This window comes from Cricetulus griseus, chromosome 3 (assembly GCF_003668045.3).
Source record: "Cricetulus griseus strain 17A/GY chromosome 3, alternate assembly CriGri-PICRH-1.0, whole genome shotgun sequence".
Lineage (NCBI taxonomy): Eukaryota > Metazoa > Chordata > Mammalia > Rodentia > Cricetidae > Cricetulus > Cricetulus griseus.
The window spans coordinates 47,779,739-47,797,580 of record NC_048596.1 but is presented as its reverse complement, the minus strand read 5'-3'; the positions used below and the strand labels follow the sequence as shown (position 1 = coordinate 47,797,580).

Genomic DNA, 17,842 nt, shown 5'->3' with positions numbered 1-17,842 from the left:
TTTTCCTCAATATTTGTACTGTCTCTGGGCCGCTTTCCACTTGACACACACACACACACACACACACACACACACGCATACTCATGCGCGCGCGCGCGCACACACACATATATATTCTTTCATATGCACTGCTTTCTGAAAATCCTGCCATGTATCTGTCATGTCTGTGAGACACAGAAACCCTAGAAGAGGGGTCACTCATGACGCAAATTGTTCATAATCTTGTTATTCCCCATAATTAAATTTTAGACACTTTTCTTCTTTAACCATGAACCTTGTTAATATATACTTTATTAAATGGAAAATGCTGCTGACAAACAGAACTTAATAGCACAAATGAAATAAGCCCTTCTAAACATGAAAAATTATCTATACCGAAATCATTAATAGAATAAAATAGGCCTTTTATGATGCTTGGTCCAGATGTTTACTATTGTATAATTTGTTTTCATGAGCCAACTCTTGTATTTTTTTCAGTCTATTCTATAATGTACTTCACCAACCCAGGCAGTACATTTATTTGTAGCTTTAATTGATCTTTCAATTTTGTACAATCTCACCCTAATTTTGGTCTTTATTTTATACATAAGGAACTGTATTTTTACAAATGCATAGTAGAAAGCAGGGTCTCATTTCCCCCGAGCTACTACAGTGATTGGCTGAATCCTGTCCCGTACCTGATTAGAGTTCTAGCCTGTATGGAACCCCTTATAGAAGAGGGTACAAGACCGTGCATTTATAAAGCAAGATGTCATCATTAGACTTGGGTTCCCAACTCAAGGTCTCTCAAATTTAACTGAAGATAAGCAAAAAACAAATGAAACTAACAAATTGTTGGATTCACAATGCACCATTAATGCACAGGCCTCACTGCAAATGAGGATGTCTGTTTCCTAGTCTTCTATGCTGTGTGGCTCTCACAAGAACATTAAAAGCAGAGAATTACTGTGTTAAGAATCTCTGGCATTCTCAGTGGGGACCAAGTAGACTTCATCCTCCCCTCATGACTAAGCGCAGAGAATGTAAGGTGATGGAGCTCTATGACACTTTAACCTGAGCATTCCATCCTCTGCGATTACCTAGTTATAGCACCAATATAACTCATCTGCTCACTTGCTATAAAGAGTCATTAACTCAATATTCAAGTACATTAGTCAACACTAACCCAGTCTGCTATTGCATATCCTTTAGCTTCCAACTATGGAAGTAGAGTGGGCCCATTTTTTTTCCCCCCAAATGGAATCTGAAGATGTATAGTTGCTGTTCTTTCCCAGGTGTGAGCAACAAATACTTGTGGATGGCAGTCTGCTGTTGACTTCTGAGGATGTGTAACAAGGGCTGCTTTTCAGTGCTAGGGACAGATTACAAGAACCATCTTCTAACCCTCTGAGACAAAGATGTCAAGTTATATATAAAGTATATAAAAGGGATGGCACACTCATTGCCTCAGCACAGCAATGCTATTTTTATGGTAGTTTGGCGCTAGTCTAGGACTTCTATTGTTTAGTCAGTCTTTGCCGAAGTCAATCAGAACTAGTTACACTTTCTCTTCTGCCTGTAAGGCTGTTAAATGCCTAGAAAGGTCACTTAGCATCAGGAACATTAAAGCACAAAGGTGGGAGGTTAGTGCTCTTGTTTCTACTCTACTATACCATCAATACAAACAAAAACATATGCACACATATGCATATACCCAGAATAACCCTGTATATCCACCTTTTCATATGTGGGTCAACCCTACTTGATGAAAATGGCTGTGGCTTAAGGTTTTCAAAAATTGATTCTGAGAAAATGAAGCCTCGGGGAAGTACCTATTTCACCAGAACAAAAGAGAGAGAAGGGGTAGCTGCTACATTTGCTTATCCTTGGCCCCATAATGGCTCTCATGCGCTGAGATTCCCATCTGATGAGAAGAAATGACACGGAGGTCATGGATAGACCTCACGGTCCACTGTGAAAGCTCTTGAAGGACCTTCAGGCCCCAAAGCTTCTTCTCAAAAAGGCCACCATCTCCAACAGTGACAGGCATCCCATCAACCTCATTCTCTGGGATCTTCTGCTCCATAAGGACCATTAACTCCTCTAGCTGGTAGGCAAAGGCAGAAACTTGGAGCAGAAGAGTATGTATTGCCTGATGGAAGTCACCTTCAGTTGGGGTGAAATGTACTCTCTGGTCTTCTAAAAGCTTGGTTAACATCCCATGGAAGGTACGATAAGCCTGGAGGTTCTCTTGGAGTCTCTCTGCCTCAGTCATCTCACTCCAACGATCAGTGCTTGCCACTGGCACACCAGCCACAGAGTCCAGGTTGATATTTTTATTCAGGCCCTGATGCTTCACCTGGCCAAGGATATAGCAAAACATGATATGCTCCGCATCATCTCAATTCCTTTCTTCAATCATAAATAAAATCTCTCTTACTTCTATAGTCAATGATTCAAGTTGTAAAGAAAATGTCTAGAATGGAAACCCTTCATTTGGTGAGCCATGATCCTACAACACTACCTGAATTTTCCTATCCCTAATGTCCACTCTCAAGGTGAGATTGATCCTTTAGAATACAACAGAAACTGGCTTTAAAAGGGTAATTAAATATTAGTCTTATGTATGGTAAGGCTTTTCAAAAGTTATCAATTCTTAGAGAACATAAATTTGTAATTTTATCTGAGGCCTGGAATATTATCAAATCAGGCCTTTAGATAGAGGTACTTCATGAGAAAACAAGCCCAGAACTAGAATGGTTAACTTGACATTTTCACAAGACTCGAGTGAATCTTCTAGGGAATCTTTTTGATAAATCTATTCAGTTACAGGTATACTTCTGATGTAGAAAACTAAAATGTAGGTAGCTTATACTGCACAGAGGGAAACTATACATTTCTCTAAAATTCCATAAAGTGCTTCCTAATCCTGAAAGCCCTTTATTTCTAAAGCTCAAAAATTCTATGAAGGACCAAAATATAGGAAGCCTACTGTCTATCCTGTTAAGATTCAGAAAAAAGGCAATCAAATAATGTATCTTCTCATTCAAGGAAAGTCCTGTCTCTTAAACAGCCTAGAAGACATTAAGGTTCTCAAGGGAGAGGCCATGCCAAATTACAGGTGTTTATTGAATGACCATTAAGACTAGATAATTGGTTATGGGGTCGGAACATGACGGTTAAATGTTGGGTTAGAAGAGTTGAAAACAGACAACAGCAAAATAGACAACTTACGTAAGATTCCATAAGAGCAGTCAGGTCTGAACGAATCTTCCTTGCTAGCCAGATAGAACGGCTACAGAGGTCCCGGCGGTGAAGGGTCAGAGGTGACTGCTCAGCGAAAGCCATCCCCTAAATCAACTGTCCCAGGAAACAAGTGAGCTGGTTTGCTTCTGTCTTCACTGGGCCAAATAAGAAATGTGACTCCCACAGACTAAATCCACTGGGCATTCTCTAATGGGATTGTGCACCCCCATCCCCACCCCCTGCCTGACTCAGAGGTGGCAGCAAATTCCTGGCTGTGGATTTTTGAGCCTGTGGAATCAAAGGGCCCTTTTTAATCAGTCTTTTTTTCCGTAGTGTCTGCCTCCATCTCTCTCCTCCACTCAGTTCTTAGCACTTGTTTTTATGTCATTGTTTTGCTTTTGTACTTAGCAACAAGGTCACTATCACACTAATCCTCATGACACCCACCCCTGCCTAATGTAGTGTTATTTACACATATAATTTATTATTTTATTCTGCTTTTTACATTCTAAATTTTTTAGTATGGCAAAATGTATTGAGTTAGGTGCCATTTATCAAATGGGTCAGATACTATTTTATAGCATTTAAACTTCATTTGATTCTTAAAACTAATTTGGGGCTAAAGATTAGTATTCTTTGGGTGCAAATAATAATTTTCTCATTTGATATAAGAAACTTTCATCAAAAAAGGTAATCCAATAAACTAGAGTTTTGTTTCTGCTCTGGTCATTGGGTACATTCACCGCCCCCCCACCCCTTTTACGATTTCTTTGTGTAGTTCCTGTTTTGTGAGAGACAAAGACTATATGATATGATACAAGTCCTTGGTAGCATCTTTCCATCCCCATTCTTCACAAGGTTAATTTAAACTTGTTTAGAAATTAGGTAAAGGAGCATCTCTAATCTCAATCATGGTGCCTTCCTAGTAGCTACAGGATGTGGAAGGCACTGTTTAGGCCTGTTCTCTCCCAAAGGAAACACCCAACTCTAACTTAGTAACATTTCTCAGGCAGTCTTACTCAAGTGACAACACGCTTCTTTTTCTTCCCAGTCCCAGTCATACTCCATGCTAAACAAGAGAATGAACAGGCTTTGAAATGAGGACAAAAGAGTTAAAAGGTGCTTACAGATCTGTCATTCTATTGTACTGCACTCAGTGGGTGATGCTAATTGGCTAAAGTTTCAAAGTTTCATCCTCAAACGGGTCTGTGACCGTCCCTATTTCACATCAGATGTTGCCAAGAAGTTCAAACACTTGTCATCTAAGGAGCAAATTGACATCGGCAAACAATAAATGAAGAAAGACTGCCATTGAACTTTTACCAAGGTTACACTATGCTTTCTTTCTTAAAATTAGAACTTGACACAGGTATTAAAAGTTTGTCAAGAAGCACTGATGTTAAATGCAACCAAGGTTCTGTCATCAGAGTAAAATGTATTTCCTACTATCTTTTAACATCCCCAAGTAAGCAACTGAAACAACATTTGGAGTCTGCCAAACAGAGCTACAAGGCATCTCAGCATTAGAACCGCTACCCAACTCTCAACAAAGAGCAACTAGCAGCATACAAAAGCTTACCCTGGGGGCATCTGTTTTCTTCATTTAGCAGCATCAACTGTTTTACTCTCGGATGACTAACTCAGTACAACCAAGACCGACCAGTTGCTTCCAGGAAGACAACTTTTATTTTTCTTCTTTACATACTTATTTTGAATATGATTAACTAGATTAAGAGGAAACAAGATTTTAAAAGCAAAGTATCCCTTTTATTATAATTTTTTTTTTTTTTACATAACTTTTAAACCTAGATCAAGTAACCACCTATCTCTCATCACAGGAAAAGGGTCCTGCACATTTCAACAGGCAAAAGAGATTTCAGGAAATATAACTGCCCCATTACAATATTCTGATTTTCTTGTGTATATGGAAAATTGGAAGAAAGACAGGAGCAAAACTGGTCTGCTGCGAGGCTATAAGACCTCACTTAGGTTGGTGGCAGAGTTCACATTCTTCCTCCAAACAGGTGTGAGGGAGGTCCAAGTGCTCTATGACAATGTATTCCGTGCTCATCCCCAGGACTCCCAGCCAGTGTCTGACTAAACCCTGTGAAATGTGTTACGGTTATGCAAAATACACCAGCAACCCAAGCAAGGAGTATGCATAACTCCCAGAAATACCGAATAATTATCACAACTATATCCATAAAATTTAGGATTGCCAATTGATATTGGAGGGATGACTAGTTATTTAAAAGATAGTAAGAGCATGAAATATCTACCAACTTTTAAGATTAAAAGGACTCCTTAAAGGACAATTAAATGAGTGGCATGGGAAGAAAGGAAAGAAATGGGAATGGTGCTTAGTTTACTCATATACTTTTACTATGCTAGCACTTGTTCTCCCAAGAAAAAATGTAAAGTTCATGAAAACTATCTTAAAATTTATTGCAAACTGCTACAATAATTTATTGTCATCAATGGTAGCTATGAAGATGACCCAGCTCCCTTACACATGCTCCCCCAAATGAGAGGCCAGGAAGTTTCTAATTATTATATCTAGTTGCTTTCATGGGGAGGGGAGTGAGGTACAGAAAAGAACATATTTTTCCCCATTCCAGAAAGAAGAGATGTTTACAATGCAGTTTGCTTTTCTGTGGGTGGCTGTATTTGATGAGTAACCATTCTAAGTAAAATTTATGGAGACAGTCTAAATGTGAAAAACAAAGGGTAAGTGTAGGACACAAACATTAGTTACAGAAACAGTATCACATAGAGCAACTTTGTTGCAGTCCCATTTATAATTACTCTTACAGTATTTTCAAATCTGTGTACCAATGTACCAAAGTAAACTGCAAACAGTGGGGCAGGAAAGCCTGTCTTTATGCCTTCTCTCCCCTCACCATGGGAGGGATGGCAAAGTCTGCAACACTAGAGGAAACAATAATGTGTTTAAGATTGTTCCTGTAGGTGTCTTCCTCCCTCCTCCTGGCATCCCAACCAGTGACACTGGTGGGTGTACAGTAAGCGTCTTTCAGAGATGACATTTTTTGGGGGAGAAAAATTAAGCAGAGAAAATTTGATAAACTCCATAGTTTTAGTGTTTGTGAAAAACAAGCTGTTCCTTATTTTGTTCTCAATCAGACTCTTATTTTTCCCAACAGTCATCATGTATTTCTGACAACAACTGGCCAGGTCTTCAATGGCAGATTCTGAAGCACATAGGGAGGAGCTGCACTTCTAATTCTCAAAAAAAAATGAGCTGAATTAGGGTTTTAGTCTTCTGAGAGGTAAAAGCATATAAAAACACGATCTGTGTCTCCCAATGACAGAAATAAACAATTCACAATGCATTAAAATCCCTACTCCAAGGAAAATAGATAATTTGGGGAAAGCCAAAGACATTATCACACAGATTTTCACCTTTGCTTTTGTCTTTTCTAAAGGGGAAACAAGTCAGTTTTCTCTTAACCAAAACTCTAGGACTCTTCAATTTTATTCCTTCATGAATGACAGGGTCTGGTCTCCTACTAATGGAGAGCTGGAATGGCCAATGACAAAACCAAAATCAAAACAAGGGGCCAGAGTTAGGTCAGTAGGGAGATAAATGTAAAGAAATGGTGAGGACAAAAAGAGAAAATAAATTCACAGAAGAAAAAAATCTTTTATGTGTGATTCAGACCTTGAACAACAACATTCCTCATCCCTTCAAATCCTTGTATCTCAAAGAGCACACTAGTCACCATAAACCTATCAGCCTTCCCTAAGGCTTGCAAAAAAGCACTAGGCTACTGTAGTGATTCTGTTAGTGCTGAGGACCAGCTTTCTTTAAAGGCCACTGGAAAACTATGATTTTAGAGGCTGGCTGTGCTTCTTTAACTCTAAGCCTTGCCTTCAAAGTACCTCTTGTAGGAAGGATCCCATGTCAGAATAATCTACTCTCCCAGCCCCACAAAACATAGCAACAAAGACCCTCCCCCCAAAAAATCAGACTTTCCATTAATAAATAAGGAATCTCAGGTTCCAAAACACAAAAACACACATGTTCAAAGTGCAAATTTCTGCCATTAGCCTGGGACTTTTCTCACTGACATAGAGCCCCATTTTACAGCCAAAAAGACTGTTCATAGGGCAGTCCCCTCTCTTGGGAGCCTGCTTCCAAGCAAGTGAGCACCATTAAGAGCCATATGGAGGTTTGGGAGGGGGACTGAGGTGCTGGGATCCACTGAAGGGGAAGGGAGGTGGTCCCCATGTATCATCCTTCCTTCCCCAAACCCAGTGAGTAATGGAAGAGGGGTGAGAGATGTGTGCTGTTTTAACAGCATCCTGCTAAGGGGCCCTAAAGTGCCAAGTCAAATTGCCAGCCTCTGGAAAATAGAATTATATATAATATTTGAGGATAAGTGTTGGTTGTTGCAGTGGGGAGAAGCCAGAGCCACAGGGCAGCAGTAGAGGAGAAAGTATTTAGATGATAGTAATATACTATTATGAGTTAAAAGCTGATCCAGAGAATATCAGAGTTACAGGTTGGGAAAAGGAGATCTGCTGATGAGCAGGAAGTCTACTGCTGATGGCTGGAACCAAGTACGCTGCTGCTTTTTCAATGACCTTTCTGGTAAAGGCAACATCAATGTTTTAAGGATGAGGGAGGGAACTTCAGGGGAAGGGGACAGAGATAGAGAGATAGAGATACAGATAGATAGAGATAGACAGTATGTGTGTGTGCTGTGATCCACAATGCAAAGAGCAGGCCCTTCAGTTATTTTACTAGATTTTAAATGCTTTGAATTTTTTTTTTGTCCTTTTTATCTTTTAAATACAAAGTCTGCACTGTCCCAGTGCCCAAAGTCTTCCTTTGCACTAAGGTCCAGTAGAGTCTGAATCTTCAATCAGAACCTCTGTGGTAGCACCGAGTATATCCGAGTTCATGACCAGCCCTTCAGTGCCCCCACTGCTGCCGCTTCCCACAAAGATCTTCCCGTCAGCCATAAGGCTCACCCGTTCTGTCCCACTGCAGTATGACTTCGACATCCCTTCAGCTTCTAGCAGTAGACACTCTCCAGATGTTGAATTTCCCAAGGGCTCAGGAAGAAGAGGAAGCCCCTGAGCATCTGCAGGTTGTGTCAGGGGCTCTGGGTTAGTGCCCAAGATATCTGTGCTGGTGATGAGGGCGCCTGCATTGGCTGCCAGAGCTTCTGCAATCAGCACCTCAGGGTGGCTCTTTGCTTTGTGTGCTACTACACTGTCCTTCTTCTCAAATTTTTTGCCACAGATATTGCAAGAAAATTGGTAGAAGGAGTCTGCATCATGTTTCTTCATGTGCCAATTAAGGGATGCCTTTTGTCGACAAGTAAATCCGCAGATCTCACATCTAAAGGAAATCCAAAGGAAATGAACGATCAAGCAGAGAATTCTTAAATAAGGGCCAGGTAAGAACTGAAACTTTATATATACACAAATACATAGGCAGCACAAACTGGATTCCATGGGTGGAATGGGAAGTGGTTAAGGCAGAATAAATTCTCAAACTAATAAAAATATATTTATAAAGAACAGCAAAACAAAGGAAAAAATCCCCAATTATTAGTCTTTAATTTAATAAAAGTAAAAACAGCAGTGACAACTGGAATGTTTATAAAGGACAACAGGCCTCCAAGTGAGATAAATGCACTCCTACCCAGATATTCACCAATTATAAATACTCACTGTAATGGCTTCTCGCCCGTGTGAATCATCCTGTGTACTGCCAGATTGTGGGAACTCTTGAAGGCCCGAGCACAATATTCACAGATATAATCCCTCTGATCTAAGGAGAAAAATAATGTGGTTAATGTTCCATTAAGACACCTGCTAAGTATTTTCTGCAGTTTGCAGGTGAGCGAGTCTTCTAGCAGATTGTCTCCAGCACATAACACCCTCTGCAAAAGAGCAAATATTTCGAGCAAGCTAAATTTAACAACAAAAAATATTCTTTTGATTTTATTTTTCATCCATGTATTCAGTAGAATAAAAATCAGCTTAAAAATTATAATTCTAGAAGCCAGTGCTACTCTAATACTCAAGCTAGGTAGACACATACACAAAAATAGAACTATAGGTCAATATCCCTCATACATAGATGCAAAAATCAGTAAAATACTTGCAAACTGAATAGACATATCAAAAAGATAACCCACCATGATCAAGTTGGTTTTCATCCCAGAGATGCAGGGATGATTCAATATATGTGAGTAAACAAATCATATAAATGGGCTTAAGGTAAAACAACACAAGATCATCTCAGTAGACAAATGAAGTCTTTGACAAAATCCAAAATGCTTTTATGATAAAAATCTGGAAGTGAGGGTTTGGAAAGAACACACCTGAAAGCAATAAGGTTATTATATAAGAAAACAGTGAACATTCTCTTAAAACCAGCAGTTCCCAACCTGAGAGCGGCAACTCTTTTTGGGGGTTGAATGACCTTTTCACAAGGGTTGCATACCAGATCATATATCCTGCAATCTGATATTTACATTATGATTCATAACAGTAGCAAAATTTCAGTTATAAAGCAGCAGTGAAAATACTTTTTTCATTGTTGGGGGTCACCACAACATGAAAACTGTATTTTTAAGGGTAGCAGCATTAGCAAGGTTGAGAACCACTGTCTTAAATAGAGAAAAAGAAATAAAAACAAATCCCATCAAAACCAGGAAGTAGCACAAAAAGATTTTGAAAGGCAGAGGGTCAAGACAACTACTGTGAGACAGTCTAAAAAACCAGAGGACACTGGAGGTGGGTGGGTCTGGCAGGAGTTCAAGGGAGGAATAGGAGTTGATTACAATCAAGATAATGTTGTTATGAAATTCCCTAAGAATAAAAGTATCTTTTAGAGGTCCCAGCTTAGAATGAACATCTCACAAGTACATGTGCACATAACTATAGCCACCTGATATTTGAAGAAGACACTCGGCTATCTAATACTATATAAACTTAGCCCAAGCTAGAGTTTTTTTGAAAGAGGAACCTCAACTGAGCCCCAGGAGATTGGCCTGTGGTACTTCAGGCCATGATTGATGTTGTAGGGCCTAGTTCACTGTGGTTGGTGCCACCCATGGGCAGGAAGTTCTGGGGTTAGCCAGTAAACAATGTTCTTCAATGGCATCTTCTTTAGTTCCTGCCCTGACTTCCTGTGATGCGGAAGTATAAGCAAAATAAATCCTATCCTCCTGAAGGTGCTTTGGGCCATGGTGTTTATTACAGCAATAATAATTTTTAATTATACAACAATTACATTATATTTGACTATAAAATTTAGAAATAAAAGGATCCCAAGCACAAACACTAGAAACAAGACAGAATCATTATGAAATGGTGCTGGGAAAATGAGATATCTATTGAAATCAGACCCACATATAACACCATGCACAAAAATTAACTTCAAATGAATCAAAGACCTAAGTATGAATCATGAAATACTGAAATTGCTAGGAAAAACAAAACAAAACAAAACAAAAAAACAACACAAGATATAGATGTAGGAAAGTCTTTCTGAATAGAACTCTATTTGCTCAGGAATTAAAACAACTGATAAGTGGGCTCTCTTAGCATTTTATTGCTGTGAAAGACACCATGACCATGGCAACTCTTATAAAGGAAAACATTTAATTGGGACTGCCTTACAGTTCAGAGGTTTAATTTGTTATTGCCAAGGCAGGAAACATGGTGGCATGCAGGTAGATGTGGTGTGAGAGGTAGCTCAAAGGTTTACATCTGGCAGTAGGAAGACAATGATCCACTCTGCCTGGCTTGAACTTCTGATACCTCAAGCCTATCCCCAGTGACACACTTCCTCCAACAGTAGCACACCTACTCCAATAAGGCTCTACCTCCCAAAAGTGCTAGTCTCTAAGACCCCATGGGGCTATTTTCACTCAAACTATCACAGGGCTCTCATAAAAATCAAAGCTTCTGTACAGCTAATAAAACAACTGAGGGAAGAAGAATCCTATGGAACAGGTAAGGACCTATGCCTTCTATACATTTTACAGAGGATTAATATTTAGAATATATACCTAACACACAAAAAAACAAAGAATCAAGATAAGTATCAATTTGAAAAATGCGCTATAGATCTGCAGTTACAAAACAAGAAATAAAAGTGACCAAGAAATATCATAAAGTGTACATACTCAGCAATTAGAGAAATATAAATAAAAACAATTCCATCCATCTTATCCCTGCCAGAATGACTAACAAAACAACTGACAATAAATGCTAAATGGAGGAAAAAAAAAAAACCCTCACCCACTGTCGTTGGGATTGCAAACTGATGCAGATACTTTGAAAATTAATGTGGAAAATCCTCAAAAAGCTAAAAATAAATCTACCAAATGGCCCAGCTATTCCACTCTAACATAGCCCAAAGGACTTGACATCCTACCCTACAGGTACTTACTTGCTCAGTCATGTTTACTGCTATTCTAGAGTAGCTAGGAAATGGAAACAAACTAAATGTCTTTCAACTGATGAATGAGTAGTAATGAAAATGTGGTACATATTTGCAAATAAATTGATTGGACTAGAAAATACATTGAGTGGGGTGACCCAGATTCATAAAGACAAAAATTCTCTATCACTTGTGGTTCCTAGCTCCAAATCTTGAGATGTTAGTGTATAAACTGGAGTAACCCAGGCTAGTCCCAGCACTTAGGAGGCAGAGTCATTCAGATTTCTTCTATGAAACTAACCTGGTCTATATAGTGAATTCCAGGTCAGCTAGGGCTACATAGTTAACCTTGCCTCAAACCAAACCCACCCACCCAAACCAAAAATCTAGGTACAAATAAGGAAACCAGAACCTCAATCCCAGTTTGTACCAACATTCCAAATATTGAACAAATTGCTTAGGATTTTGTGGTGGTTTGAATGAGAATGGCACCAATAAGCTCACATATTTGAATGTCTGTTTCCCAACTGGTGAACTATTTAGGAAAGATTAGGAGATGTGGCCTTGCTGGAAAAGACTCGATGAGGGTGAGCTTTGAGGTTTCAAAAACCCAAGCCAGGAACAGCCTCTTGGCCTGCAACTCTTGTATCAGATGCGAGCTCTCAGCTACTTCCCCAGCACCATGCCTGCCTGCTACCATGTTCCCAGCCACAATAATGGACTAACTCTGACCTTGTAAGCAAGCTCACAAATTATATGCTTTTCTTTAATAAGAGTTGCAATGACCATGTTGTCTCCTCACAGCAACAGAACAGTAATTAAGATAGACATTAAGTGCATTTTCCATGGGATTTATTCTTTAAAATATCCATTACAGATTATAGAAGATGTTAACACACACACACACACACACACACACACACACACACACACACACACACACACACACACACACAAATCTAACATGTAAAAAAAATCCAAATAAAAAACAATATGGCTTTCTACTGGAAAAAGTTGATTCATATCTAACACAGTAAAAACCGTACCATTTCTGGTTGAATGATAGCCAGATATTTCAAAAAAATGTAAATGCCATTTGTATTTCTTTATCTTATTTGCCACCCTGCATCTTCTGCACCATTCAAGTATTTCCTCATTCCATTCTAACTCCCTTCCTCACATCAAGTTTCATAGGACTTAACGAATCTAGCATCGTTTAGAATCAATGACATAAAGGATCATTGTACTGTTTCTACTACTTGGTCAGGGAGCCAAAGGACAAAGATATGTTGAATAATTTGTTTAATAACCACTGCATTTTTTATTCAATTTAAAACCATTTGGTGCAATCACAGTAAAAACATGTAGGTTAAGTCAATAACAATTACCTACTTTCATTCCCAAGTAGCTTTAACATGTGAACCAGCAAGATACAGTAAGTGGCTCATTCAGAAAGCTGAGGGATGAGCTATGTTTTTCCTCAAATTTGAACACACGTAGCAATCACCTTGGAGATACTAATGAATATGTTGATTCATCACATATGAGAGAATGCTAGAAAAAACCCAAATGGTGCCAATGGCTATTCTGTGTTGCACAATATAGTTCTATAGGATCAACATCACTCTGATGTCCCTCTTAAAGTCTTCTTGACAGCCAGCTCCGAATATTTCAGTTTCCCTGGAGCACAGAAAATGTGTAGGGCACCCACTTGATAAATTACATTTACAAAGGGTGTGTGTGTCTGCATATACTAACTTCCAAGGGAAAAGATAACATTCTGAAATTATATTAACCAAATATAAATATTTGAACCAGAATACATTAAAAAATTTCTCATAGTAGATTTGTGATATTTACCTAAAATATTCGAAACTGGCTGTCAGGAAGATTTTCAGTGAGACAAAAACAGTACAGAGGGAGAACAAAAAAAGTATAACATGTATTTAGGGAACAAAACAGCATGTTTTTCTTTTTTAATTTTTCTCAATTGATACAGTATGAAGAAATGATGCACAAGTTTTGTGGGAACTCATTCAGCCAATAATAGTCTTTGAGGTACCAGCCGCTTTTGAGCAGGGTCTCAGATGCTACGTGTGGACTGGGAAGCAAGCTGCTTCTTGGGTGGTGGTCACAGATGGATCACAGTGCCTCTGGGCAGAAGATCCCAGCGGATCTCTACTTTGTTGTTTGTGGGTGATCCCCAATAAATAAATACCTGACTTCCCTTTATTCCGGGCTCTTGTGGACTCTTATTACAATCATCCATTACAATATGGTGACCATTGGCCAGAACACTAAAGGCCCCAAAGTGGCAAACTGCCCCAAGCAGGGGCCCTACCTATCCCACCAGCACCTCAGAGCTCTCAGAAAAGGGCAGAAAAGTCCAGCCCCTGCAAAGGCTCGCTGGATCAAGTGGACCATACCTGACTCCCTCCTGTGTTGGTAGGCAGCTGGAACTTGCCCTAGTGGCTTGTGCACTTGGTGAATGCTTGTCCCCTTTGCTCAATGCCCCATCCTACCTGCATCCACACCTGAAACGGACTCAGTCTACCTTCCTGCCTCCACCTGACTCCAGGGGCCGGTACCTCAAAGACTATTGGCTGAATATTCGAGTTCCCATAACACACAAGAGTTCATAGACTGGTAGTTTGCAAATGTCTACTATGTTGCAAGTTCTATATAATATTTAGAAACACATGTTAGCTCATATCTTTATTAAGTTGGTCTGTCATATTGGTACCTATAATTTATAGTTAAGGAAAAGTGAAAAGTAACTTACTTAAGTGAGAGTATGTACATCATTATCAGGAGGGACATATTTTTTCAAGGGGAACTTTTAGTCTTACTGTCCAAGACTGAGGAGAGAATATATGTAATTATCAAGTGTGAGATATATCCATTTAATATTATGTAATATTAACAGGCAACTCAAATTATGTTGAAAGCAGAATTTCATTAAAATTGTCAGTGGCTGTAAAGGAATAGAATTTGAGCCTATTCTGTAATACATATTAGTCAGCTTCTGTTTTTGAGTTGTTTCTATAGGAATTAACAAACAAGTCCAGTGACCAGCTTTTATGATCTTCACAAATATAATCATCTTGAGCTATTTAATAGAAAAAATAAACCAACCCCCCTTTACTTTTTTAGGCTTTCTCATTATGTTCATTCTACTTTTATTCTCTAATAGCTACTACCAAGTTTCTATCTTTGCTGATAAATATCTACCTGAAGCAGAATTGGCAAATTGCTTAATTCTTCTAAACTTCTGGGTTCTTGGGCATAAAATACAGATTAGTGGTATTGAGTAGACAGATTAGCATAGCTATATGTTAAGTTCACAGCTAGCATAGAACATATGCTTAGTAAAAGAGCAATACTGCCAGGAAAAAAAATTCTTAGAAGTCAAACAGTAAAAGTTCTAAAGCTCTAGCTGATCATACCCTGTAATATTCATTTTGTTAAAAAAGTAAATTATTTAGTTTTACACGTGTATGGTGTATATGAAGGATTGAAACTGAAGTTCTGTCTTTTGAGAGCTCTTTCCACTTCATTCTTTGAGGCAGGATTGCTCACAGAACCCAGAGTGCATTGATTCCTGCTAGTCAGTCAGACTGCCCTAGAGAAACTATTTCCCAAGTGCTAAGATTATAGGAAGCCACCTGCCTGGCTTTTACATGGGTCCTAGAATATCTGATCTCTGGTCCTCATGCTTGTGGGGCAAGCACTTTATAACAACAACACAGTTATTTCAAGACTAGAAAAAGCAATGAGCACCAATCCCAATACCTCTATGGTACTGGGAAACTATGGTAGAACTGGTGGTAGTATGAGGCCAGCCTGGTCTCCACAGTGAGTTGCAGGACAGCCAAGACTTCTTAATGAAACCTCATACTTCCTCTATCTTTAGCTTTTACAACAGGCTCTATCTACATAGTCCAGTCTGGCCTGCAACTCAGGCTTTAGTTTTCCCAGTGATGGGATTACAGATGTATGTGACCAAGTCCAACTCAAAAATGGCACATTTAAACTTTTATGTTTATAACTTTTATTTTCCTAACTTTTTTTCATGCTTGTCGATTAGGTCCTTTTAAGAAGACCTGTACTAGAAAAATCTTGATTCATTACCAGACTACTTGCCCAAACTGCAGTTCTCTTGGCTACATGATAAACCTTTTAACTTAGATATGTACCTGTATGATGTTTGGCATGTCGCAGAAGTTGTTTCTGGAGCCTGAAGAGTCGTCCACAGGAGGGATGGGGACATACATATTTTTTTTTCAGCAAATGCTGGTATTTAATGTGGTGCTAAAATAGCAAAAGGAAAGTGAAAAGTAAGTAAGATTTCTCAACATTCTTTTTTTTTTTCCTAAATCAAAAAAAGTTAAGGAAAACTAGAGTAAAATGGTAAAGAACACGGGGTATGAAATAGACCTGAATCCAATCTGCACTTGTCACTCACTAGCAATGTGATCTGAGACACAGTTAAACATTTCAAGTTCTAGTTTTCATTTGTAAAATAGAAACATAATAAATGTTATACCAAATGGCACATGCCAAAAACCAAAAAACAGTAGCTATACTTACTGTAACAGAACCATACTCCACAGTAAGATCTTAGTTTTATACTTACTGCTAAAGACTAACAGGTATTTCCTAAGCAGCATTTCACTATTTCAATTCCCTGTTTCTTCCAGACTTATACATATACCCAGAAACACAGCCAACTAAATATCTATTCACTTAAGGAAAAACTTAGAAGACCAAAAATTAAAAAATCACTTTTGGACTATCTCAAAGAAATTGCTGGTTTGAATGCTATATTCATTTTATCCTAATATGTAAGTTAAAATTTATTATTATGTGTCTTGTGTATTGTTACAACGATCTGTTAAAGCAGAATTCTTCACACTGTTTTGGGGCATATTGTAACACTGTAAAAACTCAAGAAAAGTCCTGTACTTGGTTGGGCTTGGGAGTTTTAGTTCTTCATTAGTATTTCTTTAATAGAATGAACTAAGGTTTAATTGTATCCGCCAAGGTTCCTGTGTTGAAAACTTAAGTCCTTAATGCAAAAATGCTGAGATATGTTTACGTGTTCTTTCCTCACAAATGGATTAAAGTTGTTAACAGAGTGAACTCAGATCCCCGTTTTCTCCTCATGCTTCCTTCTTGTCCTTCAGCCTTATACTCGGCGATGAAGTAAGAAGAGCCCCCAGATGCTGGTACCACATTCTTAAGACTTCTAAGGGATTCAGAATCAAAAGCCAACACATTTGTTCTTTAAATTACTAGTTTCAGATATACTGTTAAAGAAGTACAAGTGGAGTAAAGACGATTTATGCAATTTTATACTTAGGAATATTTTTCTTCAGATTTTATGTCAGTGTTTACAATTAGCACACAAATTGACATCTTAGGAGACAAGCAATGGACACTGCATGAAAGACTGCAATGTGTGACATCTTCACTGACCTGCAAATAGCGAGGGTGAGCAAGAACAGTCCCACATCCTTCCATCTCACAACGGACGTATTGGATTGGAGGTTTTTTTCTATTACCAAAATGTCAGAAAAAGTTAGCAAGAGAAGTGGTATTCTATATATAGTGTGATAATACGTGTCTTAAATAAATTAATATACCTATAGTTATACATAGGTTTCATAAAATTTGTACTCAATTAATCAAACTGCAAATGTTTGATAATCTAAAAACAGCATGAATAAGGTAGCAAGCCACAAAAAGGTAAAAAGTACTGAAGGTTTATTTCAGATGAATCAGCACCCTGCAATGATAAAAACACACCATCTGTGCATCATAAACACTAAGGAAATCACATTTCTGAAATTTTCAATAAGCCACATCTCCTTTGCTTATGAAAGCTAAAGTAATCAAACATTTATCAAAGACCTAAGTTATAAAAAACAGGAGTAGAAATGTCTCACCTCCTTTTGGGCAATCGTGGACTTTTGTCATCTTTTCTCCTTCTCCCTCTCCTATAATTTAAGAAAGAGTAGTTATCTAAATATTCTAGATAGAAGGTTATATAGATAAGGATGGCTGAAGCACATTCTAGAGGCCAAAGAACAGATGGCAGACACAGGGCACAACCAGTAACACAGACAGACACATAAAACAAAAACAAAGGCATCTGGCCACTAAGCTAGATTTACTCTGAGGTAATTC

The 17,842-nt window shown here is 38.5% G+C and overlaps 2 protein-coding genes across 3 annotated transcripts in view; both read right to left on the bottom strand.

Moving 5' to 3' along the window:
* Positions 1-271: 271 nt before the first annotated feature.
* Cntf (ciliary neurotrophic factor) lies at positions 272-4,927 on the bottom strand. Of its 2 annotated transcripts, none has more exons than XM_027406602.2 (3): positions 4,805-4,927; positions 3,214-3,339; positions 272-2,338 (listed from the first exon to the last, which is right to left on the bottom strand). In XM_027406602.2, exons 2-3 carry the CDS (start codon positions 3,325-3,327, stop codon positions 1,850-1,852), a joined length of 603 nt encoding a protein of 200 aa, XP_027262403.1. In that variant the 5' UTR covers positions 3,328-3,339; positions 4,805-4,927; the 3' UTR covers positions 272-1,849. The 2 variants fall into 2 exon arrangements, with proteins under 2 accessions (XP_027262403.1, XP_027262402.1); XM_027406601.2 differs by lacking the exon at positions 4,805-4,927 and adding an exon at positions 4,353-4,744.
* A 733-nt stretch (positions 4,928-5,660) lies between these two features.
* The window catches only part of Zfp91 (ZFP91 zinc finger protein, atypical E3 ubiquitin ligase), a 35,436-nt gene continuing 23,254 nt past the window's right edge, over positions 5,661-17,842 (bottom strand). Inside the window, 5 exon segments of the mRNA XM_027406595.2 lie at positions 5,661-8,593; positions 8,929-9,028; positions 15,850-15,964; positions 17,132-17,210; positions 17,602-17,652. Of these exon segments, the coding sequence (XP_027262396.1) occupies positions 8,083-8,593; positions 8,929-9,028; positions 15,850-15,964; positions 17,132-17,210; positions 17,602-17,652 (856 nt within the window). The 3' untranslated portion in view covers positions 5,661-8,082.